We start from the raw sequence: 25,656 nt of genomic DNA on the forward strand, positions 1-25,656 counted from the left end.
GGTCGTGTTTTATGATCAATTCTGAAAAAATATATCAATACATTGTTGCTGTTGGATCAATGACGTTCGACACAAAATGAAAAATCTAACACAATTGTATGAATTCAAAACAACAACCTAATAACAACAGGGAGGAGATGGAAGATTTCTGTTTGTTTTCACGCTTACAACTACTGAAATGGAAACTTTACAAGCAACCAAAACAGTCTTCAACTAAATAAAAACTAGAAATATGACTAGAAAAATACAAACAGTCAAATAATTGTAATTGACTTACCAACATGCTAAAACTTTTATTGTGTGACTTTGTTCTAAATTAACCTGTTGTGTTTATAATTTATGACAAACCATGGGCTGGTTATTAAAAGTCAAGAGATGATGGAAGACGCACAAAATCAAACGTGCAGTTCTAGTTCTCCCTCTGTCAGATCTGTGATATCAGATTGAACTCTTCATCAGTTTTTAATGGATAATAATGGATTTAGATTAATAACACTGTGCATCGTTTGGAGTATTATGTACAAACCCATAAAAAGTAACCAAGCACATATTAACAGGCATTTAACGTATACATTCAGAACAATTAAAGTGTTTTCAGTGTAATAACTAAACATCTCACCAGGCATTTACTGCACATAGAACAAAATACCCTCATTACTTCTGATTTGCTCCCATGTGAGGAAAGAGGCTTTTGCGTTTGCCGCCACCAGGGGACAGAAGAGCCCGTGCAAACCTCAGGCAGTCACATGTCAGTTCCTGTGATGCATCAACAGGTTGGGGGAAGCACTTCATCTTTGGCTGCAGAAACAAGGAGGTGAAGAAGAGGAAGAGGAAGGAGAAAATGCCCTCGGTGGCCCTGCGGCTGGGAGAGCAGCACCAAGGTGTCTCTCAGGTCTCACAGCCAATAGAGTCTCTCACTGGAATCTAACAGGTTGTTTGGTTCAGCAGACAGTGCAGGAGCCCAGTGGGCAGAATGGTGCTGCAGCCCGACACAGTGTCCGTGTGACTGGTTTTGCTGGTCCGAGTGGCTTTTTGACTTGAGGCATTTCAAATCCATTCTCACTTCATTTTAAAATCTGTAAATCTTGAAGTCTGGGGGGGGGTTCTGGTGGATCAGGTTTGCAGGATTTGGCTTAAACCTAAATGCTGATTCCTGCAGCTGACGCCCATCCCCCTCAAAAACCCAAACATTCCCGGCTTCCAGGTTCATCCAGCCCTAAAAAACTTTGTGTTTTGGAGAAGAACTCCCCTCTTTCTTGTACAGGACCCCCTCGGTGACCCCCTCTCTCCCCCCCCTCTCTGTGCTTCTATCTGGGAGCACTGAGAGCGCCATTGCTCAAGCTCCTATTGAAAAGGGAGCAGATACAATGGGGTCTTTCTCAGTCCCTCTCTGTCTCCATTAAAGACCCTGGGAACACAACACTGTCCACAGAGCCACTCTTAAAGGGCCAGTGGGACCCAGGTCTCCACAACCTGCGTCCCAGCACCTCCCATTCGTTTTAATGAGAGAGAGACAGAAAACAAATGATTCACGTGAACTCTGCAGGGCCTTCTCCCAGCAGCACAGCTCCCCTCAGACATCCCAGTGCGATGTGACGGGGCCGGCAGCGTTTATTTAGTCTGCAGCTCAGGATGCATCAGTGGAGTTTCATGCAAACAGAGACGTTTGATTACTAATCTATGTTTGGTTTAATCCCTTTATCCCATCAGGAGGCTGCGATTCTCACCCTAAATAAGATGTTGGTTAAATAAAGGTTGAAACTTTTAGCAGCAAGTCAATAAAGTTCACGTTGTAGTGAGACTCCACTTAATTAGTTTTCAGGCCAATAGAGGAAATTCATTAGAGGTCGTTGGTTCCTCAGGACGTCCTTTAAAGAGCGGACGGAACAAGTTGATTTTATTAACAATGCAAATTAATTAGCAGAGGTGTTAATGTGTATTGTGGCTCAGACACGGAGAATAATTCATTCATCCATTCAACCTCTGTGTTGACCTCAGGAACACAATGAGGTGGAGATCATGATAAAGCTGCAGTACAGAAAATAAACAACACATTCAAGGACACACAAACCGAAACGAGACACAGTCAAATCTGCAAAATAGCAAAAGAAAAAGCATAATTTCAACAAATATATCAACTAAAACAAATGGAAGTAAAATAAAGTGACGTAAAAAATTAAACATTAATGGTCCGAAGAATATCAGTTGGATAAAAACAATATGGAGACAGTGATAAGTGTATAGGCTTGTTTATGAAATCAGCTGCACATATGATTAATGTCTCAATTAATTATGAGAATAAATGTGATAATCAAGAAAAGAAAAGTAATTAGTTTCTAATCTCACATTTACTTCACCTCCAAATGTTCTTGTTTCACGTGTTTTAATTTATTAATTTCCTTTCAATTCCATTTTATGATCTATATTTATTCATGTGGCTTTTTTCCTATTTTGCCAACTTCCCTGTTTCCTATTTGTGTTTTTTCCTGGTGTCTTGGGATGTTTATTTTCTGAACTTTTATTTTTAAACGAGTCCTCTGTTCCCCTAGTTTAAAAATAAAGGTCGAGTTTGAACCCAACGTGTCTGATTTGAATCTGTGAGTAAACACACTCGTTCATTCTCCGCGGACTCACTCACACATACAGGCCACTTTGTGTCCAGCGGGAAATGGACGATTCACTGCGGCTATTTACAACTTGTGTGGATCCGTGCGTAATTAAAAAGCGAATGGGGGATTGTTCGGAGACAATCAGCATGCCGCAGGGTTCCTCACATCCTCCGAGGGAAGGAGGGAGACCCAGGAGGAGGAGTGAGAAGAGGAGGAGGAGGAGGAGGAGGGTGGAAAGAAGTTGAGTTGAGGAATTTGAATCCTGTTTGAAGGGGGAGAGAGAGGAGAGAGAGAGAGAGAGAGAGAGAGAGAGAGAGAGAGAGAGAAAGAAAGGGCGAAGGGGGAATGTCTGAGTGAGTCTGAGGGAACCGGTGAGAAGGAGAGAGGCTGCAGGAAACACTGGTTTTAAAACACACTCGCTGGGTTTCTACAGCAGAGACTCGGATTTGGAAAAAAAGTTCAGGGGGAAAGTTTGGAGTGCGCTCGTTTCGCCGCGCGCCCTTTGGAGAGCCGTGCGTATTTGGATCAACACAAAACAACAACAACAACACAACCGGGGAAGCGACCGGACGCGCGGAGGCTCCTCTCTCTCGTCCACGATCTGTGTGAAATCGGATTTGTTTTGGGTGCCACTCGCGGATAAACCGGTTTCTGGATCATCTGAGTGAGGAGGAGGGAGGTGGGGGGGAGGAAGGTCTCGGAGCTGCTGAGATGCGGTGATGGAGTCCGGCGATGTTTCCAAGATGACTGCGTTTCTCCTGAAGCTGCTTTTCAGAGGCGATCTCACGTCGAGAGGAGCCATGACAGTGTTTCATAGATGGTCGCTTCTGATCCTCATGTTTTCCGCCTGGAGGCCGGTAGGCGCCGGTTCCCTGACAGGTAAGCTGGAGCTCCCCCACACACTCCTCCCACTGTTGTTTGGCAACTTCACCAAACATCTTAATGAGCAATTAGCTCAGTCAGCTTTCTGCTCCTATAACTCGTTAAATCAATTTGCTGTGGGTTGGAGAGTTGGAACCACAGCTGGAAGTGCTTCAACATCTGTGGCCAACACGAAAACAAGGTGATCAAAGAAAACACGTTTATACAGAAGGGTTTTTAAAAATCTGCTGATGTTGAGACAGTCACAGCAGGAAAGTGTGTTTTCCATGCAGATCAGGTGCAGCAACAAGCCTTGAGCAGGAGGGTTTCCTCCAGATGGGAGAGCAGGAATACTGTGGACGTTTGAGAGACATGTCTCAGGCTCAGGGAAATGACAAAAAAGGCTTAAAATACATCCTGCTGGGAAAGTGAGGGAACCATTAAAACCCACTTCTCAGCCAGAAGAGCAGAAAGACAAACCTTGCTCTATAAATAGTGTTGACACATACAGTTCATTTTAAACTACAGCCGTAAGTGTGCGTGGAAACGCTGCCAACTATCATTCAGAGGTCATTTTCTATTTCCAAAACTCTGACTTGTGCAGCCAGCGGATGAAAACACAGAGTCCCCACAGGGGCCTCCACCTGTCAGCTCATGTGTTTTGACCATTACAGTCACGCAGCCTCTCACTGGGAGCTGTACCTCTGCCCTCAGTTAGATGTATGACCAGCAGGGACAGAGATTACTCCACGCTGCTGTGATTTAATAGCTTCACAGGAGACTTTCCCCCGATGTCTCAGTTCCTATTTGGATGTAGGTACGGCTGGGGGGGCCCGGGAGTTGAGGAGGAGGAGGAGGGGGTCGAAATGCTTTGGTTTGTGAGTCAGAGCCGGTGTGACTCAAGCACTGGGATGATGGATGGGGTAAGGGGGCAAGAGTGGAGGAGAAAGAGCTGGGAGGGGAGGTGGCAAAATGTGTAGCGATGAATCCGAAGAAAGGCATGAAAGGGAGGCCAAATGAGAAAAGGGCAAAGGCGCGGCATGAGAATGGAGGAGCGTCAAAAAGCCAGAAAGAGGGAGAAGGAGGGAGCGAGAGGAGGATAAATGCTCGGACTGTGTCGGGTAGTTTGTCGGTATGTGCACGTCCACTGACATTTAACATCTGAGCATTTTCCACCGCAGACAGAGACACAGAAAGAGGAAGGGTGGAGAGAGACAGAAGAGTGTGGGACCTCGGGGGACTTTAGGGGACAAAAGGGAGGAGATAGGCACAAATGAAGCAGGGGCCACACACACACACACACACACACACACACACACACACACACACACACACACACACACACACACACACTTTGACCATGACCTGCTGCCTCTGTCTACCTCTGCATTCTCATAAAAGGTTTACAGGCTTATTATTACATGAATGCAGCACTGAAGAGACAGAGAAAGAAAGTAGGGCTGGTTTTGTTCAATATTGCTGCTGAAGGATGAGAAAAAAGAGAGAGAAACGAGTCGGGGCCGCGCAGATCGTTGAAAAGACTCAGCCAAGCTTAAAAATAAAGGGAGGAATGACTTTTAACGCCAAAAAAGCTCAGAGAGCCGGAGAGGCGGTGGAGCAGAGACTCAGTAGGCCCCTTCGTTTATTGCACGCTCCCAGAAGAAGCTCTCTGAAGGCTGGAGTCGTGCACGTGCACGTACGTGTGCACGTGAAGTGTAAAGAGCATGTTCATATGAGGGGAACTAGAAAAGGCACCCAGAGAGCGCACACATCCGCCAAGGCCCAGCCGTCCCCCGAAGTGAAACCACATTTGAATTCATTAGATCTGGATTTTTTATCTGGATCTGCACCAAACACTTCAAAATATCATAAAACATGAAAATGAAGTCACAACATCTGCTGCTGTTTTACTGTAGCTGCTGCTGTTGTTGCTCTGGATGAACATTACTACATCACAACTGTAAATTGTCTCCACATTAGTCATTAAGTATTTGCACTGATTCATCTATTTGGCACTATTCCACTTTGCACTATAATCATACACTGAGTTTCATATCCTCCCTGTGCCCTTTTGACTTCGTACTTACATGTTGTGTACTTACATGTCGCGTGTGTATACTTGTATGTTGTACACTTACATGTCACTTGTATATTTACACTGGCGATCGGAGAGAAACCGCATTTCAATCCTGTATATTTTACTTTGAAAATGTTGAAAAACATCTCACAACATGAAAGACAGTGAAAAGTATTTCCTGGTTCTTTCAGACACACACAGTTCTGTGGTTTAATCCCTGCAGTAGTGTTTGTGTTATCCTGCTGACAAACAGACAAACAGATGAAAACATAACCAGAATTTAAACAAAGTCTATTTTGTTGGGAAATCCTCGATCCTTTAGTCTCGTCTTAAATTTACAAGTGATGAGCTTTGGCTTGTGAGAACCGCCCGACACCTCAGCGGTGGCAAAACGTTCTGCCAGTTGTTTAAAGGTTTGTGTGCTGCGGATGAATGATGTGTGTTTACGTGTGTTTTTCTCTCAGCCCTCCGGGGTGAAGGGGTCGAAGGTCGGCCGTGAAATAGACGATGAGGGCGGGCTGACAAGCTTGAGAAAATCTTTACAGGCGTCACCCGGTGAAACGTGTGATTTATTCCCGTCCAGAAATTCTAAAACTCCGGCCGAGTTGGAATGTTCCCAAATCATTTTATCTTTTAAGTATTCTTATCAGGGTGCAGGGTGCTCGTGCCTCGGATGCTTAGCATTCTTATTTGATACCTCACAAGACAGAGAACGACCCAAGGACTAAAGGACTAAACAAACCCAAGGGTGTGTCTGTTCTTTTCGTTTTCAAACAGCATCGTGATTTATCCTCAGCATCATCTCTCGGGTCCGTTAAATGTCTGAAAAGCGAGAGAAGCCAGAAGCGGCCACGAGAAGTTTATAATCATCATATTTCTGGCGATCCTCTCTTTGTGGACGTTGAGCAGATTCACAGTCGACCTGCAGGCCCGTCGCTGCAGCTTGAGAGAAACCCTGGATGTGTGTGGTGTTTGCTCTGTGGGCTGTGACACTGTGGCAGCAACAAGGAGCCTTTGTCCCAGTATCAGCTCTGTGCTCCTCAGGTCAGCCCCTCTCTCGGTCACCAGATAACCAGACTCACTAAAGAGCCGGTGTGGTGCTGGGTGAACTCGGTGGTGAGACGAAACCAGTCCTGCATTAATGAGCGGATTTATCAGAGTGAGCAAACGGCACAATGACGGGTTCCGAGGTGAAAAGATCAGTTCCCAAAATGTATTAATCTCACTTTAAATTGAGTTTCTGTTGGTTTCGGGCTTTGACAAACCTAATATTGCCAAAGAAGTATATTTTGACGTGGTTCCAGACAAACGGGCGCATCCAGGAATTATTTATCACTGTCTTTAACATTGTCAGGCGTTTTCTGACATTTTCACCAATTTCACAGTGAATAATTCATGGATCTTGATGAAAAAAATCCGCTATGTTGAGAGGACTGATATTGAAAAGTGTGTGAAATTAAATATAGCGGAGGTATGCGCTCTACTGAGTGACTTTCTAGTTTTCTTTTGGTTTATACCTTCAAGAGAAGTCATGTTTATCATGTTTACACGATACGTCTTGAATAACCCGATGTTTTCAAACCATTCAAAGGCCAAAGATCTAGATTTACTGGGTCAAATCCCATTTTAATATTGTATGACCATATTATAAAGTCAGACCTAACGCAGTCTTTAGACGGGGTGACAGGAAAGCTCCAGGTTGTTAAATATGGTTTTACAGAAACACAAACCCACTTTTCCTACTTCCTCCTTCTCTCAATCACAGATTTGGAGTTTGAGCGGAGTCCTGCCAATGTCATCTCCTCGCTGGGCAAACGCGTCAGGGTGCAGTGCATCCTGACGGGGTCGGGGGGCGAGGAGGAGGACCCGCCCGATGTGCTGTGGCTGAGAGACGGCGTTCCACTTCAGTACGCAGACACCAACCAGTTCCAAGGTCACACTGGCGGCAACAGTTGGACGATAATAAGCACGTTGAGGTAGGCGGCGGTTTCATCTGCGACGGGCATCTGCCTCTTTTCGTCGGGACGGTGCATGAGATCTAATAATAAATGTTGCGAGGCAGCCACACCTGCTCCAAATCTGCTGTGATTGTATTTTACTTCCTGTTCCTCCACCTTATCCGTTCACCTGGCTTAACCAGTTCTGTTGGATCCGTGCACTGACTTCCAGCTGCTGTGGAGAGCACTTGAAATAAGTGATAAAACCCCAGTAGAATCCCTGAATGTGTTTAATCCCTGCATGATTGGATTGCAAAATCTGGAAGGAAAGTAATCAGGCTCTTTCGGCCTCTATCTCCCACTTTTGTCACGTTGGTTTTGTCATTGCTTGATATTTATGAAAGCACTGAAATCATGTTCCTTTTATTTGCAGTATCGAGAAGGTGCAGCTTGCTGACATGGGCAACTACAAATGTGCTGTTCTGTCGGAACATGTGCAGGTTCTGTCCGAGGAGGGGAGCATCCAGCTGGAGGGTGAGTTCATCTCAGTGACAGCTACAAAGCGGATTTATTTGGATTGTTGGAAAAAAGTCTGACTCCGCTAATCCTCCCTCAGGCCTTCCTCATTTCTCCGTGGAGCCCCAGCACGTGTCGGTCGTGGCCAACGTGTCCCTGAGCCTGAGCTGCGTGGCCCACGGTCCTCCGGAGCCGGTCAAGGTCATCTGGCTGCAGGACGGGGCTCCGCTCAACTCCCTGTCGGACCCGGTGGCCCTGTCGCCCTCCACACTCAACCTCACAGGTATCAAACTCCACTCAGCACCCAACAACACATTTAGACAGTTTCTAATGTCTCCACGCCTGAACGACCGGGTGGCTGGAGGCTTTGTTTTCAAGTCGTCCGTCTCTCCGTGTCATTGTTGTGAACACGATATCTCAACAACGCCTTGAAGGAATCCTTTCAAATGTGGTACAAACATTCACTTGGACTCACAAATCAACTGATTAGATTTGGTTGGTCGGAGGTCAAAGGTCACAGTGATTTACATTCTATTAAGTTCTAGTTCTAGTCCAAGTAGCAACGTTGTTTAAATCACTCCAACAACACAATAAAAAACACCCTTGGTTTGCATTTAATCCCCTTAGGTTGATTATAATTTTCTCTTTAAAAAGCAGCACTGAAACTTTCTTCTATAGTTTCAAAGACTTAAAAAATCCTCCCCCTTCATGGCTGAAACAAAACCACAGAGTAACCACCCTCCCCTGAGAGAGAGAGGGTCGGCTGGCTCACTGCCACTGGATCCATTGTAACTTGTGGTTTTGTGGTTGTTGGGTAAAGACAGAGCAGCAGGCACAAGATGGACTAATGGGAGAAGAGGACATGAAGAGATAAAAGGAGGGGATATAAAAAGGAGGAGGGCTCTGTTACTGCCGGCAGACCTCTGCTGCGTGCCAGATATCTGGCCTGTATTAAGTCCAGTAGTAGGAGGACAGGCTGAGTCAGACTGATGGAGTGAGGGGCAGGCGGCAGTGGTCGCTGTAAGGATCTGGTTTGACTCATCCGAGGAGGCTGCCAACGTGCTGACCAGCTCCCGCTGCCGGTAACCTACACTCACAGCTGTGGAATGGGCAGCTGCTCCGACAGACCACAGGTCCGCACCAAGGCAAACACTAATAATCATTCAATAGGCTGGTGAAGAGGGATGACACGGACCTGCGAGGAGTCAAGGACAATGCGTTCCCCTGTCACTGCAACTTTCCACTCACATGTGATCGACAGTGGAGGAACTAAAACCCCTTTTTGTATTATTCCCAGTGCACAAGTGAACACAAACTTGAAGAACGTCCTTACACACTGTTCCATACTCTGGTTTTGGGGCCTAAAATCCATTGTTATCGGAGGGTTTTGTGTATTTCTCTGTTTTGCATCTTTGCAAACTGGATATATTTGCATGTTGGATTCCTGTAGATACAACTAACAACTGGAAAACAGGACTTTATTAGAGTTTACGATGAGTATTTTCCTCTTTCTAATCTTTTATGATGCTTTCGAAGATGACGATTTTCGTTCCTCTAGTGTGTTATGAAGGTTTTTTGTGAATGTAAAAAGTTCGGCAAAGGGGGGTCTTAAAGAGACAGGTGCCAAAACCAAGTGTTTCCGACAGAGGCAGAAAAGAGGAGCTGCAGCATTGGACAGTCTGAGGAAAGTGATGTGTTTTCTGAAAGTCAGAGCATGGAAACATTTACAAGTAATAGCACGGTTTGGATTTATGAACCTGAACCTTTCCAGAAATCTAAGAATGAGTCGTTAAATCAACAATTATTATTTCCCTTGTAAAACAAACCAAACAGCTGGAGCACATCAACAAAACTATGAAAAGTACAGTATGCCACTGTCGTAATACCCTCTGACTAATATTGGTCAGTGCCGCGATGCCCATGAGCTCAGTGCTTCCTGTTGATCGACATCTTCCGCTGCTCGCTGGATGTTTTGGTGCAGTTTGCTGACGGGGACGGAAACAGACAGAAGGACGAGTGGCGCAATCTCGAGATGGCCTGATGAGCAGTTCATTCACCCACACAGCCGCCAGTGATCATCCCTCCCTCCTCTTCCTCTCTCACCCCCCCGTCTCACCCAGCGAGGATCGTACCCCCTGTTCTTTTTCCGGCCGCAACACAATGGAGGCATGGTGCCGTCAGTGCAGAGCGACACACTGTGATTCTGTGTTGGTGGCTGGTGGTCAGTGTCGGGGTGTTAGATAACAGTGATAAAACGTGAACATCACATGTTTCTGTGTGCGTGTGTGTGTGTGTGTGTGTGTGCGGTCTTGTGGTATGACTGGAGTGTGTGAGCACACTGTGAGTCACTTGTGTCAGAGGACTCATTCTGTGTTGAATGTCGGTGTCACGGTGTCAGAGGAGCCTCAGCAGCTCAGACTCAGACTCAGATAAATACTCTGCAAGAAATTCAACAAGCTGCAGGCACGAAGAACTGTAATCATCCAGTCTGAGATTTATGAGTTAAATGATGAGTTCAAGGTGGTTTGAACACATAGCGTCTTCACCCTTTGACTGATTTACAGATCTAAAGATGAGTGGTTCTATATAATATCCAGATCCACCAATATGGATGTTTTGGGGCCGATGCTAATACCGATACCAGAGAGTAAAAACTTTCCAAGAGGGATATATTGGCCGATACATATATTAAAATTATAGTGAATCGTCGTAATCCAACCCTGTGTTTTTGAGTTTAACAATAGACTTTATCATTAATAACTATAAAGAAAAAGAAAAACACAAATACAAGCAAATATGTTGAACTTGAAATATCTTCTCATCATGGTTTATCCTGTAAAATAAAAGTTGTCATGTAGACAAACAGGATGTTTCCACATTATTTCTATGAATATATATTTTTAAAACCTTATCAAGAAACAATAATGGGACGCTGTTGAATCTCACTGTATTGATTATTTATAAGATGTAACCTCTACGTCATCGTCAAGACAACAAACTGATTCAAAAAATATCATAAACAACGAATAAGCTAATTTAACAAGACGAGTGTGTGTTGAATGAAGAAAGTGAAATATGATGCTTTGATTTTCAAATGTAGCAGAAAGAGTCTTGACCTGTTTTATGTCTTTCAACCCTTTCGTTTTTTATTCTCTTAAAAATGTCCTCACACACACACACACACACACACACACACACACACACACACACACACACACACACACACATGATCATAACAGTGTTGACAGAGAGAGATCACATTACCTTATGGAAACCATTACCCTCTCACTATTCTCACTTCACTTCAAACTTTCACACCATTTCTCACATGATTATTATTTGCAACTCAGCACCCTGGTTTCGTTCTTCTCACGTGTGTGTTGTTTTGATTTTTCCGTCCAGGTTTGAACCGGACCAGCACCTTCTCCTGTGAAGCTCACAACCGCAAAGGTGTGGCCACGTCTGGATCCGGCACCATCACTGGTAGGTGGCGCGAGACCTCCTGTCCGGCCTCTTTACTAAACCTCTCCTGGTTTGTTGTTGTTTATGTAATTAGTATATATTTCTCTCGTCTCTAGTTCTTCCGTTGCAGCCTCAGAACCTCCGAGCCGTGGAGGTCACTCAGACCAGTGTGCGCCTATCGTGGCAGGCGGGGTTCGGCGGCGACTACCCGATCATCCGCTGCTCCGTTCAGGTGAGACCACGTGACAAGTGAGCGTGAGAGAGGAGAAACCCACAAGTAGCTGAGAAAACGAGGACTGGAAAAGTCCCCGACACTGTTTGACCCGCGTGTTAAATAAACTCATCACTCTGTTTGTGGGACTGCGCAAAACAGAGTCGCACCTTTTTCCAGGCCTGATTTTTAAAGAAAAGAGGGCTTTCTTCTCTTTTCTTCTCTTAACTCATCCTCTACCCCTCCCTGCTTTATTCCTGCACCAGTGGATCGGGTTTCACTCTGGGAAAGTGGCCTCCTGGACCAGCACCGCTCCCTCTCTCTCTTGTTCTCTGTCAGCGTCTCTCTGCCACTCTTCCAGCTCTGTGGCCGTTACAGCTCGCAGCAGAGCCGGGGAACTATTTTTCTTCTGGAGCAGTGCAGCACCACCCCTAAACGTCTGGTTCTAATAAAGCTGCCCCTCATACCTCTCGCTGTTCTTTCCCTCTCCCCCCTCTCTCACCCCACCCTTCCCCTCGGTCTCCTCTCAACCCCTCAACCCCTCACAGGGGAACAAGGCGAGGGGCCGGCCTCAGCAGAAACGGGGCAGAAATCATTTGAATTTAACTTTTCTTTGTGTGGCAACGAGAAACCAGAAACGAGAAGGAAAGAAAGGAAAGAATACAAAAACAAATGAACATATAAAGGAATGAAGGAAGGAAGAAACAAAGAAACAAAGAAACATAGAAAGAGAGAAAGAAAGAGAGAAGGCTATAGGCAGCAGGTACGGTGGGTCTGAGCCATGCGAGGGGAATGCAGTGTGACTCACACTCAGAGCTGAGCTGCACAATTAGATTAAACACACTTGTTTACAGGCTGCACGGTGATTCACCACATCTCTGACACACACACACACACACACACACAGCATTCATACACTCATTCAAATAATCTAATATATCTTGAAATTACTCAGATAACTCAGACTCCTGTTGCTTTTAAAAGTTACTGCCAAAGCAATAACACACACACACACACACACACACACACACACACACACACACACACACACACACACACACACACACACACACACTCTGGTAACCTTCCTGTTAACTTATTCTAACCTTTACTTCTTGCCTAATCCTAAACTTCACCTAAACATAACCTAAACCAAACTTTGACCTAAGCCCAAGTGGATTTGCTTTGTGTCCCCATAAGGAAGACAAGTCCCCATAAAGTCAGTGTATAAACAGATTTAGGTCCCCACAACACGAGGAATACCCGGACCTCACACACAGTCACGTGCACACCCACTCACGTGCACACACACGGCTAATCTGTTTCTGTTCATGTAATTTGTAGCTCCCCTGTTCAGTGCCGCTCTGACTGTGAGGTGCAGCCTGTTGCCTGCAGGAGCCTCTTGATAATGAGCCGGTGCAGCAGAGAACAATGAACCCGCCACTTTAATGTGGTTTTCAAGATTTGTGCAATGAAGGATTTTTTTTTTCCTTCTTCTTCTTCTTCTTCTTCTTCTCTGCTTTGTGTTCCTCTTTAAAAGTGTGTTTTTACCAGCGAGGCTTTGCAGAGGCAGCAGGTTTTTATGTCTGGGATCCTTCGGTTAATGAGTTCTGCTCACACTGCACCTTGCTGCGTCTGGGTCACGTTCACACAGCTTTTACAACATTTTACACAATTACCACGTAACGATCGTCAACTTTCCAACCGTCGTTAGGCATCAGGCAACAACAATAAGTCATAAACAAGGGTCTGCCAACTTAAGACTAGGTTTTTTAATCTCGTTTTGACAACTTAACCCATTGTATCCTATGAATTAAATAAATGAAGCATAAATTATTATTACAAAAAGTCACTTAAAGTCATTTAACACAAATTTAGTGAAAAGTACAAGATTCACTTTCTTAGATTAGTTATTGTGAAAGCAGCTTTTTAATTCACAGTATTTTTCACAAATATCTAAAACCCCTTGGTCAATAATAATAAGTAATTAATAATATTAATTCAGAGGACATTTCCCTTTTGAATCCAGTTGCTTTCTACATGTTGTTGCTCTGAGTTTGTGTATTTATCCAGGTTACGCTTTGGTTGGGTGTTTTTTGTTTTATCTACAATCATGAACATGTTGGAACAGATTTCTCCATCATATGAGTTATTATTATTATAAAACTTATGCACTCAAAGAACAGCGTCCCCTTCCTGTTTGTGCCTTTAAGCAGTGAACCAAATTCAACAACACAATCAGAAACCTGTCGTTAAAAGCATGTTTAAGTTTGTTATCTCCGTCCTCCAGGCCAGGCAGTCGGGAGAGTCGCTCGCCGACGGCACAGAGAAGATGATCCACAACCAGAATGTGAACATCCCGCCCTCCACCCACCTCATCGGGGACCTGGAGCCCCACAGCCTCTACGCTGTGAGGGTGGCCTGTCACAGCAGCCAGGGCCCGTCGGCCTGGTCGCCCTGGCTGGAGCTGCGCACCAGAGAAGGAGGTGAGAGCTCAGTCCACTTGAGGAGATGTTTGTTTTCACACTGGAGGTCGTGTGTGTGTGCGCGATCGCTTCCGCTGAAGTGAGCCAAGGTCACGGCAGCGTTATCGTGCTACTGACTGGGATTCCAGTCCAAGTCTCCTCCCGTCTCTGCCGTCTGACGGGAACATAACAAACGCTACACAACAGCTGATACGCACAAATGATCCACTTTTTAAAGTGCTGTGGATTGTTACATTGAACTTGAGTGATTTGTTTGCATGGCACCATTAGACTTTAGCTGGTGTTTTTTAAGACTTAATCTACCAGAGATTGTCAATATCTCAAGTGCCCAAAGAAAGTCCAAGTAAAAGTCTGCTTGCATGTGGACTATTAGAAATAGAGTGACACTATGTACGTGTTTTGAGATCAGATACATAAACCATGAAGACAGAAATCTTCTGTAAACTGCTTCGATCAAAATATAAATGATCTGATATATTTGAAAAGCAACATTTGTTATCACCCCCGCCTTGAAAACATAATTACCTTGACCCAGAAAATCCAGATCACCTGTTCTCTGCATGTCCTTGATTTTTAAAACATAACATTTGAAGCATTTGAACATTTACATTTCATAGATGTCTCCGTTTGTTCGGCCTGATCTTAAAGATGACTGCTCTGCTGCTTTCCACTTGCATCTCAAGTCGTAGATGCACAGATATGAACTGTTTTTGCTCGGGAATTCATAAACGTCTGCGAGAGTGTGTGTGAGCTGTTCTCTGGTGATATCTTCCGTCTGTCTCGTTGTTTTCCATCTTGCCTCTAATTCAAACTGTCAAGTTAAGCTCCAGAAAGTCCCCCGCAGTGGCCCCTGGGGGACCCCAGTCACGTTCAACTCGTTAGGCTCCGAACACTGTTTCTCTAAAAGTGTCCTTGCCACTAAACTGTTTTTTGAGCAGCGCATATTTCGCTGAATTTAATTCACTGCACGTCTGTTGACTGCTTTTCAGTTTTACGAGTCCAGACAGAGAAGTGACTCGTGTGCTAAGCAGTCACTGTCATAATAATCCTTCCTGTGCCCCTTTTACCTTTAAGTCTGTGTTTATGAAAAAATACCAGACGCGAGTCACTGTGCCTCCGTGAACTCGGCTCCAAATGTAAACTCCTGAGGTGGAAGGCAGACTGGTACTGAAGGGACAGAGTATGTGGGAAGAGAAGGAGGGAGAGAGGGAGAGAGGGAGAGAGGGAGGGAGGGAGGGAGGGAGGGAGGACGTTAAATTCTCCTGAAAGGCCTCAGTTAAGATCTCAGCGATCTGTCCAAGCTGTAATGCTGGGCTGGTCTGTGTGTGTGTGTGTGTGTGTTTTGTTTAGACTGAGGTGGGATTTTCCATGCCAGCTCATGCCGTCTCTATCCGCGGATGAATAGGAATATGGAAATAGAGTTTACTAAGAGCAGAGATATGCCTCAGCAGGGATGACGGGGGCTTTCCATAATGGAAGCTGCTTACGATCTGAAAACACAGATTTTCTCATGAGCAGGGAGAAGGAGAGAAGCAGAACTCCCTGTAAAGGAGAAGGAGAATATAGTGGTTTCCAGATTCTCTTGTTGCTGTCCGGACCGCAGAGTTTCAGTTCTTTGTTCAGCGGAGTTACAACAATCTCTGTTTCACTTCAGTGGAAAAAAGGCTGTTTTGCCAAATTGTATAATTCCCCCGTTGAGCTTTTTTTTTTTTTAATTGTATCTGCGGCTGCTCTCTCGACACTTGTTCTAATGAGTCAGAGGATGAAAAAAAAAAACAGAGGATAAGATTGAGCCGGTGGTCAAACGTAGTTCAGGAGGCATCGGAGGTCAGAGAGAGGTGGACGCTGTCAGGCCGGAGGATTGGGATAACACTCCCGTAATGTTTCTCATTAATAAATTGCGTATATACTGGGTTGAACTGTTTCTAACATGTGCGCAAGTTTCCCCTTTGCTTCCCCTGCGTCTCCTCCCTGATTCTTAAATGTTTGGATTCTGGAGGGGCTGACAACGCAAATGTCCCAGTCGGTTGCTCTCTCAGGGGTTTTCCCTGAAAGAGTGAGTCCATGTCCGTGTTGACGACGTTTCTAACATGCGACAGATGCAAAAAAGGAAAAACTAATATCTCAGGATGAAAAAGAGGAGCCGTACACGTAGAAAAGACGCAGACGTCAACTTGAGACTCAGAGAGCTTTTGGTGATGAGGGCCGGTGTCGATGTGCCGTAGACAAAAACATGTGATTCTACACAGACTCCGCCCGTCCCCTGAATGTTCTGTAAATGTTCCTGTCGCTGAGAACGCGTCTGACCCTGACTATGTCCTGCAGCGTTCTCCGTATGTGAAAGCCAACGTGTTCGTGTCTGAAAACGACCGCGCTCTCATCCTTCTCCTGCCAGCTCGCTTTTATTTTCATATCCATCCTCCACTTCCCGAAAATCTCCTCCTCTAACCTGCTCTCATTTCTTTTCCTCTCTCAAATCCCACAAAACACCACCGAGGAATTTATTCCCCGCATCTCAAAACGAGCCGAGCGAGGTTTTCCAGCCTTCATCTCTTAGTTCTCCCCCCCCTTTTCTTGACCTCAGGTGACCTGTGATTTCTCTTTTCAGAGCACACAGCCACCGGCACTGTGGGAAAAAACAAAAAAACTAAAATAGCGGGCTGATGATGTGAGTAGGCGAAGGGATGGACGGGGTGGAAGAACAGGGAAATGGGGGGGGAAGGGGGCGCTTTGAGAAAACACTCATTTTGCTATTTTCCCAAAGTCCACGGTTTTCCCTGGAGGCTGGGAGAACAGAAGGAAAGAGGGGGGGGGAGGGATCGGACGGTGGGAGAGGAAGACAAACGACCCGTGTCACCCGCCTAATCCTGAAGTTTGCAATGGGATTACGTTTTAAATGTCCGTTCTGTAAATGCATTTTCTTCATGCTTCGGAAAGAAGTAGCTCCGGAAATGCATCTTTCCAAAGCACAAAACAAAGCAAATTAACTACGACTGGTTGTAAAAACTCCCAATGTGGTTGTAAAACACACAGATCAGTGTAAGGATTAAAGATCCAGACCTATAACTGATAAACCTTTGAATTATCTATTTTGTCGGAGGGTTTCCAGCCTCAGCTTTTATCCTCTAATGGCGCTGCATTCAAATACATGTCAAATCTGTGGAAGCACGTCCGTTCGCTGTGAAAACACAAAAAGCAGAGAGCGAAAATCCTGCGTTAAAGCTTTTCAGTCGATGGGATGTGTTGGAAATGTTAGAAAATTGGTTTGGATTGTCAAGTGAAAAGTAGTTTACCAAAGGAAGAAAGGGAGAAACTTAATATACACTTTTCTTTATTTCTATTATCCCTACAGTTCAATGAGAAAACTGACAAAACAATATAACACATAATATATAAATATTATTATTGTGTTATACTTTCATACTAATTGCACTGATCGGACATTATGAAGTTTGATTGGACCCCTGCTCTGTTATGTCACATCTGTCCGACCCGCTAATGTGACGCCAGAACTAATCCAGAGTTACGGGACGTTCAAACTCACCACGCTGAGTCATGACAACCTGGCACAATGCATGCACACACACACACACACACACACACACACACACACACACACACACACACACAACACACACACACAGTCATGCGTCATATGCATTTCCCTATAATGCTACCGTCAGCAAAAATGCCGCAGCGTAGCATTAAAGGACAGCAGTTCTGCTCCGTCGTGAGAATTGATGAGAGTTTTGTGATGACACGAAACATTTGCGCTGCGACTGATCTGAGAGTTGTTTCCTGTGCGGTGCTGAGCTTGTTTTCATTAATGGAGAACAGAGAGCAGATCCCAGGGTCGTGAGTCAGACTCTGGCTGAGCGATGACCCTGTTCCGTCCACGTGTTTGAGGCCGACCGCGCTGAGACGTGAGAGGACGAGATGTACGTTAGAGGCCTGCAGCTTTTTAATGCTTCCCAACATGGTTACCGACACGGCTGCACACAACCCGTTGTAAAACAGTAGGCAGCCTTGGATGCAGATGTTAACTGTCGCTGTTGTGAACTAATTGTGCCTCAGAAGTGTTTGTTTCTCGGCCTACGTTGCCAAGCCAGGGTGGCTTTCATGTGGAAAGCAGAGAAGCAACGTGAGGCCATTTTCCTTCTCTCTGCTTTCCAGAAAACAACTCCAGCTCACATCTCGTTTTTCTTTAGAAACCTCCCCAAAATCGTGCAACTGGACTTTTTCTCAAGACATCTCTGTTCACTTGAGCTCATAGCTCCATGACGTAAGAGAGAGAGAGAGAGGCATTACCGCAGGGAGGGCGGCGAGGGAGAGGAAAACTTTGAAAGAGGGCGATGGACTTGTGTGGGATGGGAGGAGGGGATGGAGAGAAAAAGAGAAAAGATAGCAGAAAGGTGGAGAGGGAGGTCGAGAGAGAGAGATGACGTCGGAGTTTGGTGGAGACGAACTTCTGGAGCAAACTTGACTCGGAGGTTGTTTTTGTTGCCGCTGGCAGAAAGACCAGGGACCACATGTGGAAACAATCAGCCGCCAAACGCTTCCTGATAACATCATCCATAGGCTGGGCCATGTTTCCCAAACTCACACTGACTTGTAGAATGTGTGTGTGTGTGTGTCGGGGGGGTGGGAGTGTAAGTGTGTGCGTGTGTGTGTGTGTGGGTGTGTGGGTGGGTGGGTGTGTCCACCTTGTTTGTGTGACTTTGTGAGCGAGACACAAAGACAAAGACAGTCCTTACTCAAGCACCAACAAAGGAAATGGACACTTTTGTTTCCTTAGCGAAAAGGTTCCTGGATCTCTGCGCTATCCAGAGCATCAATCTCTCACACAACACCACACGCACACACACACACACACACACACACACACACACACACACACACACACACACACACACACACACACACACACACACACACACGCACACACACATTCCTCGCACTATTTCTAGTATGCTATTCAGCTAGATTTTCCCTCCACTGGGTATTTCTGCTGCCAGCAGCCTTTTTTTTTCGCTCTCCGCTCCAGAGAAAAGAAAAAGGAGGAGACGAGAGCGAACAAAGCAGAAACAGGGAAGGAGTCGGGGCAGCATGGAGGAGGGCGACACAGGCCCCAGCGTGCGTCCATCTTAGCTCGGAAAGAGAAAGAGAGCGCCGGCTTCTGAACTCAGCTGATCTCCCCTGTCTGTCGTGTCCTCTGCCTCCCTTTTTTTGTCCTAATAAAGCCGAATTCTCCACATTCTCGTACATCCTCTCCTTCCAGTTGTTGTAGCTATCCACACCCTGGAGGCTCCAGGCTGTCAAAACAACACACGCCTGGCTAACCCCCAGCCCAGTGGCCCCTGACCGCCGAGCCTGCAGACGCACACCGAGCTGCGTGCTTATAAATACCTTGCAACAACTCTGCAAACCCAAAATGCCGTAATGTCCCTTTTTGTTTCGTGCCCCAGTTCCAGAAAACCCACCCGTGAACGTGACGGTGGCGCTGAACGGGACGGACGTGCTGATGACGTGGGAGGAGCCTCCCGGGAAGCTGAATGGAGAACTGCAGGGCTACATGGTGGAGTACAGCACGCCTGTCACTCAGCAGGTCAGTCAGAGACACACACACACACACACACACACGCACAACTACACACAATGCAACATATCATCAGATGCTCCATCCATCCATCCATCCATTGGGTGAGAGGCGGGGTGCACCCTGGAACGTACCAAGTGGAATGATGGCACTTGGGCAGTTTTCTCCTGTTTGCCAGATCTGGGCCACAAGTCAAGCCATAGAAATACCGCACGTCAACCAAAGGTGGCCTGGATGTGTTTCGTGCTATTTGGGCCAAATTCACCATTTACCACATGGGCCCCTGTAGGTTCACATCCAGTGAACACCTGCACCAACACAGGTTGGGCTTCATGTGCCATTTTACAAGTGGGCAACTTTAGGCTCACATCCATTTTGTCTGGGCCACAAGAAGCCAGAGGTGTCGCATCATCCACATCTGTCCGTTATCTGGGTGGTGCACCACAGGACCAGTACAGAGACAATCAGGCCTATGGTCAGTTTAGAGTCTGAGCCCAGCCTGCATGTGGCCAGTGGGAGGAAGTACCTGGAGGAAACCATCCCCACTGTGCCGCCCCATCGCCAGATCATGTCTGATGTCAAGAAAATCTGCTTGATACTTTATTTCCCTTTGTCGACAGGTTTTCAGGGACACTGGATTGGACACTGAGCTGTCAATCAACCTGTCCATCCCCCTGACCAATGTGTCTTATCGAGTGTGTGCCTACACGGGCGCCGGACTGGGACCGTGGACCCCGACGCAGACTCTCACACTCATCGCTCCTGGTGAGTGAAACTATAAATACTATTACTACTAAAAATGATAAATAGCATCATGTTTTTCTGGTTAAAAATAATAAATACAGATACATTTTAAAACCAATGTGCTATTTTGGGGTTTTATGTTTTTCTCCTGAAAGTCAAAATATTGACCCAGGCCGTGTTTTGTTCTTCCCACAGAGATGGAGACGTTTCGAGGTGAGTAATGGCCGACGTCTCCCATGTGTCCTCTGTGGACACACTGACAGTGGAAGTGAGCTCACGGTGTTATTTTCTACCACAGGACTTCTCTTTCTCACTCTCAGTCCTCAGCGACGGTTCCTTCCTGCAAAATCCAGAGAAAAGAGAAGGAAGAGAAAAAAGAGAAGAGAGAGAGAGGAGGAGAGGGAGAGAGGCCTGTGAATGGGGAGACGCATCATAAATATTTATAACAGGCAGGAACAGTGTTGCATCTCTGTTTGCTTAGTCTAATCGAGCCAGACAGACAATTCAAACAACAAGAATGGCAGATAGAGAGAGAGAGAGAGAGAGAGAGAGAGAGAGAGAGAGAGAGAGAGAGAGAGAGGCAGAGAGGCAGGGGAAAGTTGGGGGAGGACGAGTGAATGTGAATGGGAGGAAAAGTTGAAAACAGCGGGTGGAAGTTGTGAGTGTCGAGCAGGAGATGGGAGCGGGGGGGTGGAGGGGACTAGATCGTATAGACGACGGGATTCTCTTTAGAGAATTTGAAAAAGACGAGCATGGATTTAGTAAGAGAACAGAGATTTAGTTTTAGGGCTGTGAAGCTGTTTTCAGAAAAGCACTGAAGATGTTTTTCCTGAAATCTTCTGCTGGGCTGTGAATGAACAACTGCTAATAGTTAATCCCATAAACTGTGAGAAAATACCAAAGAATGGTCGTGACATGTTGACAGAGCTCAAAGTAACACAGTGATTTTCAATTTACAGTCAAATAAAATCTAAAACAATCACAGCAACCTATCACATCTGAAAATATTTAGAATATTTGGCATTTTCTTATTGTGGATTATCGAAAAGCTGCTTTCAGACATGCTCTGGTTTGGGTTCTAGGAGAACTCAAATGTCTGAGTCAGTTGTTTGGACATTTTCTGTAACTGTTCCTGCAAAATGTCTGGAACATGTGTGTGTGTGAGAAAACATCTGGAAAGAAATCCAGAAAACGCACAGCGAGCAGGAAGGCGTGGCCACGTCGTTTGTCACACGACAATGTGGATGTGTTGTAAACAAAAACACGTCGTGTTCCTCCACCGCTCGCCGGAGTGTTCCGGACTTTTACCTGAACGAGTCTCAGACATTTTCCTGGAGTTCATGTCCGAGAGACAGTTTCAGTCAGTTTGATTCTATTAAGCACATTTTTTAAGCCACAATAATTCGTCATATAAATCTAAGATATTTTTACGATGTCATTAAAAGTCAATACAACACAACTTTATTACTCCCAAAGCCAATTTACTGCAGTTTAGGGCAATTGAATGAAAAGAGCAAGAACACGCACACTGGAAAACATCCACTAAAACATTAACACAATAAAAGAAACAGCAGAAAACCTGGTGTGTAACATATAAAAACATATAAAAACACATCTTCTGTCACCTCAGCGCTCCGTAGTCCTGACTCCTCACTTCATGGATAAAGACTAAACTGTCCTCTGTCTGTGTCCACACCCCTTCCCTCAGGTCCGTCGTCGCCCCCGGCCTTTTCCTGGCACTGGTGGTACGTGGTGATGGCCGTCGCCGGCGCCGTGTCCATCGCTGTGCTCATGGCTGTTTACGTGGCCAAGCTGCGCCGCAAGGAGACGCGCTTTGGGTGCGTAGGCTGTTAGTTCTCCTCGTGGGTACAAGGGTGGAACTGGGTAGCTGTGCCAAAACCCAAAAAACTAAAAATTTCATTTCCTCGGCCTGGTTGAGTCACTTCTGCGAGGATTTGGATGGAGTGGACAACATCTGTTTTGTAAAGACCACCAGTCATTCCAGTGAATCATGGAGCGATGTAATACGTTCAGCTGTGTTTGCGACTCTGCCAGACTGACCTCTCATTGTGTTTTGTATGTGTGTGTGTGTGTGTGTGTGTGTGTGTGTGTGTGTGTGTGTGTGTGTGTGTGTGTGTGTGTGTGTGTGTGTGTGTGTGTGTGTGTGTGTGTGTGCACAGGGAGGCCTTTGAACCCATGATGGAGAGCGGGGAGCTGGTGGTCAGGTACCGCGCCCGCCGCACCTACAGCCGCAGGACGACAGAAGCAACACGTGAGTTCCTCTCTCCGCCCCAGCACGTTCCTCAGAAAGATGACACTGTGTATTTGAAACACAATTTGAGTGTCCCTGTAAGTGGCGTGTCCCAACCCGCCTCTGTCCTCGGGAAAGACAACAACACTGAACTGTAGCAGAGTCCTCACATTCCCCGAGACAGGGAAAGTTCCGTGGGAAGAAATCTCAGGAGTGTAACCGTTTAATCATCTCGAACATTTCAAGAAAAGCAACTTTGGTTGAACAAAAGGTTTAGTGGTCGTCAGTCAGCTGACATCCTCCCACAGCGTCACGTCTCCTCCAGGTGGAGAGACGACCTCGTGCAGAGCCGCGGGTTTTCAGCGCTTCCATCAACAGCGGCCTCACGATTACAGCCGCAGACTCGTACCTGTAAACACGGCACACACACGCTCACATTTCACACAGCTGGGTCACATTGTCCCGGGCGAACGCACAATACTTGTGTCCTACTACAAGTCTCAGCTTGCCGCCGCCACAAAGAGGCCGGGGGGAGACAAAAACAGTGCGGAGACAAGAGACAAGAGAGAAATGAGTCCAGCGAGTAAAATGAGAGGAGATGTGGAGATAACTGAGTGAAGGGTGAGAGGCATTCTGGGAATACAGGCCGGGGTCAGATTGGAGGGATTTGGGCGGGATGATGTCGATCAGTCGTCTTTTGGTCGTTTCTCAGGACAGAGTCGGACCCTCGGGGCTCGACGTTATTTTGTGAATTGGCTAATATCTGGTCACGGCAGCATGTGTTGTAACATGCCTGTGGACTGAGCACATCGCCGTCTGACAGAGGCAGAGGCAGATTGATAGTGTAGCAGCAGCTGGAGGGGGTTATGAACATGTCCTCGTCATGTCATATCCTGGTCCAGATGTGGAAGCTTAGAGAGGGAACGTCCGTAGCTCAGTGTGCTCAGCTACGTGCACGACGAGGTGACGGCCAGCTGCTGGAAGAGAAGGTTATGAGATCATTGCCCCCCCCGACCCCGACCCCGGTCCCTGCAGGGTCACATGACCCCACACCTGAGAAAACGCTCTGAGGCGACAGGACGGCTCCACGTCAGATTCTATCTGCCCCGCTGTTTGGTTTTATATTCATATTTCAACTGCACTTATAGGTTTTAATGAAGTCTGGGTCTGGTATAGTTTTAGTTCAGGGTTTATTTAGATAACATCTTCGTTTATGTATTATTGGTTTTGTCTTATGTCAGATTTTTACACCTCTATTTTCACTGAACTGCTTTCTCTTGTACGATGGCAACCAAGGCGTTCTATTCTTTTCTAGTGTAGTATAATATAGTATAGTATAGTATAGTATAGTTAAGTAGTTAAAGTCTTTCGGAAACAAACGAGCCGTTTTATGATGTTTAATTGGCTGATAAATCAACAGTTATCTTCGTTTATGTTTGTTGATATATAAATAGTTTTATTTGATATAACTTTATCATATGTACATATAGTTAATCTATAAAGAAGTTTACGGTTAAACTGTAAAATATCAATCCTCTATTTCTTTGGTTTATAGACATGTATTGTGAAATGACTTGAATTCATTCTGTGGGAAACTCTGATATTGGTCCGGCTCTAACAATAACAAGAGACATTTAGAACAGTGGTTTCCTGTACAACAATAGATCTCAGTTATTGATTCCATGACTGCAGCTTCAAATAATAATATGTCAGGACCACTTCCATTTATTTGTTCTGGTCACATTCGATTACACAGCTCCTCGTCATACACAGGTCATTCAAAGGCAAAAGATTAGAAGATAAAACAAAGTAAAAAATACAGACAGGTCATCCAAAACACAAGATTTAATATGAAATCAATTATGAAAACTAATAGGACTTAAAGCCTGTTGTTGTGAGTTTTACGAGCAGACGGGCTTGTTATAGTTCAGTTGCAGCCTCCTCTTTGTTTGGCTGTGTTTATTAACACTTTGTTTCTGGCTCCGCGTCGAGCTTTGTGGTTTTGGAAAAGCGAAGGGCTTGATGTTGGTACATTCTGCCTGTTTCTCTCTTTCTTTTCTATGTTATTCATTAAAAGCGCTCTGGGCTCCGCAACACCATTAAAATTCCTTCTTCTCTTTTGTCCTTCCTCCTCAGTGAACAGTCTGGGCATCAGCGACGAGCTGAAGCACAAGCTCCAAGATGTGATGGTGGACAGACACAAACTGACCCTGGGAAAGACGCTGGGAGAAGGTACTGCTTGGTCTGGGGCTGGTTTTTGAACATCTGCATCATATGAGTACATGCTCCTGTTAAACACTGTGATATATGAGGGCTGGTGCACAGTACACAGTCAGGATTTATCTGGCGGAGAACCAATGGCGTGTTTTCCTCTTATCTCCAGCGATTTCCTTCGACCCTTGGTTCAGTGCAACAGTTTGCAGTGTGATTACAGCTCAGGGCCGTGAAGCTATAATTGCATCTGAACTGGGCGTGTTTGTGTTTGTGTTTCCTTCAGGGGAGTTCGGCTCGGTGATGGAGGGGCTGCTGACTCAGGAGGAGGCTGCGCTCAAAGTCGCAGTCAAGACGATGAAGAGTGAGTAGACAGCGAACGCACTCAGCGACCGCCACAATGGATCCCTTCATGTGGGGGGGAACACAGGCCAGTTGATGGACAGTCACGCCGGGTCCCAGAAAAATTTAGTGTTGGGTAGTGGGTGAAAATCTCAGTTTTGGATGATAAAACAGACAAAGACGCAGCTTGTAACAAATGTTGGCAGAAGAAGAAGTTGACCCCAAATAAACCACGAGGCCAAAATAAGGGGAGTCGAATAAAAACTCCAGAGTTTGAGAGGAGAGATGAATTTTGTCGTCTGACCGTTTTCCAGATGTTTCAAACTGGGGCGAAGAAGTAAAAACAAACGTGG

The 25,656-nt window shown here is 45.8% G+C and overlaps 1 protein-coding gene across 1 annotated transcript in view; it reads left to right on the forward strand.

Moving 5' to 3' along the window:
• The first annotated feature begins 2,956 nt into the window (after window positions 1-2,956).
• Window positions 2,957-25,656, forward strand: part of LOC118106530 (tyrosine-protein kinase receptor UFO) — a 28,639-nt gene continuing 5,939 nt past the window's right edge. Inside the window, exons 1-14 of the mRNA XM_035155152.2 lie at window positions 2,957-3,488; window positions 7,313-7,523; window positions 7,918-8,018; window positions 8,101-8,283; window positions 11,403-11,483; window positions 11,579-11,694; window positions 13,964-14,159; window positions 19,625-19,764; window positions 20,376-20,520; window positions 20,695-20,712; window positions 22,208-22,337; window positions 22,680-22,771; window positions 24,887-24,982; window positions 25,248-25,325. Coding sequence (XP_035011043.2) covers window positions 3,329-3,488; window positions 7,313-7,523; window positions 7,918-8,018; window positions 8,101-8,283; window positions 11,403-11,483; window positions 11,579-11,694; window positions 13,964-14,159; window positions 19,625-19,764; window positions 20,376-20,520; window positions 20,695-20,712; window positions 22,208-22,337; window positions 22,680-22,771; window positions 24,887-24,982; window positions 25,248-25,325 — 1,747 coding nt within the window. The 5' untranslated portion in view covers window positions 2,957-3,328. The remainder of the gene's footprint in view (window positions 3,489-7,312; window positions 7,524-7,917; window positions 8,019-8,100; window positions 8,284-11,402; window positions 11,484-11,578; window positions 11,695-13,963; window positions 14,160-19,624; window positions 19,765-20,375; window positions 20,521-20,694; window positions 20,713-22,207; window positions 22,338-22,679; window positions 22,772-24,886; window positions 24,983-25,247; window positions 25,326-25,656) is intronic.

The sequence above is a fragment of the Hippoglossus stenolepis genome, chromosome 4 (genome assembly GCF_022539355.2).
Source record: "Hippoglossus stenolepis isolate QCI-W04-F060 chromosome 4, HSTE1.2, whole genome shotgun sequence".
NCBI lineage: Eukaryota > Metazoa > Chordata > Actinopteri > Pleuronectiformes > Pleuronectidae > Hippoglossus > Hippoglossus stenolepis.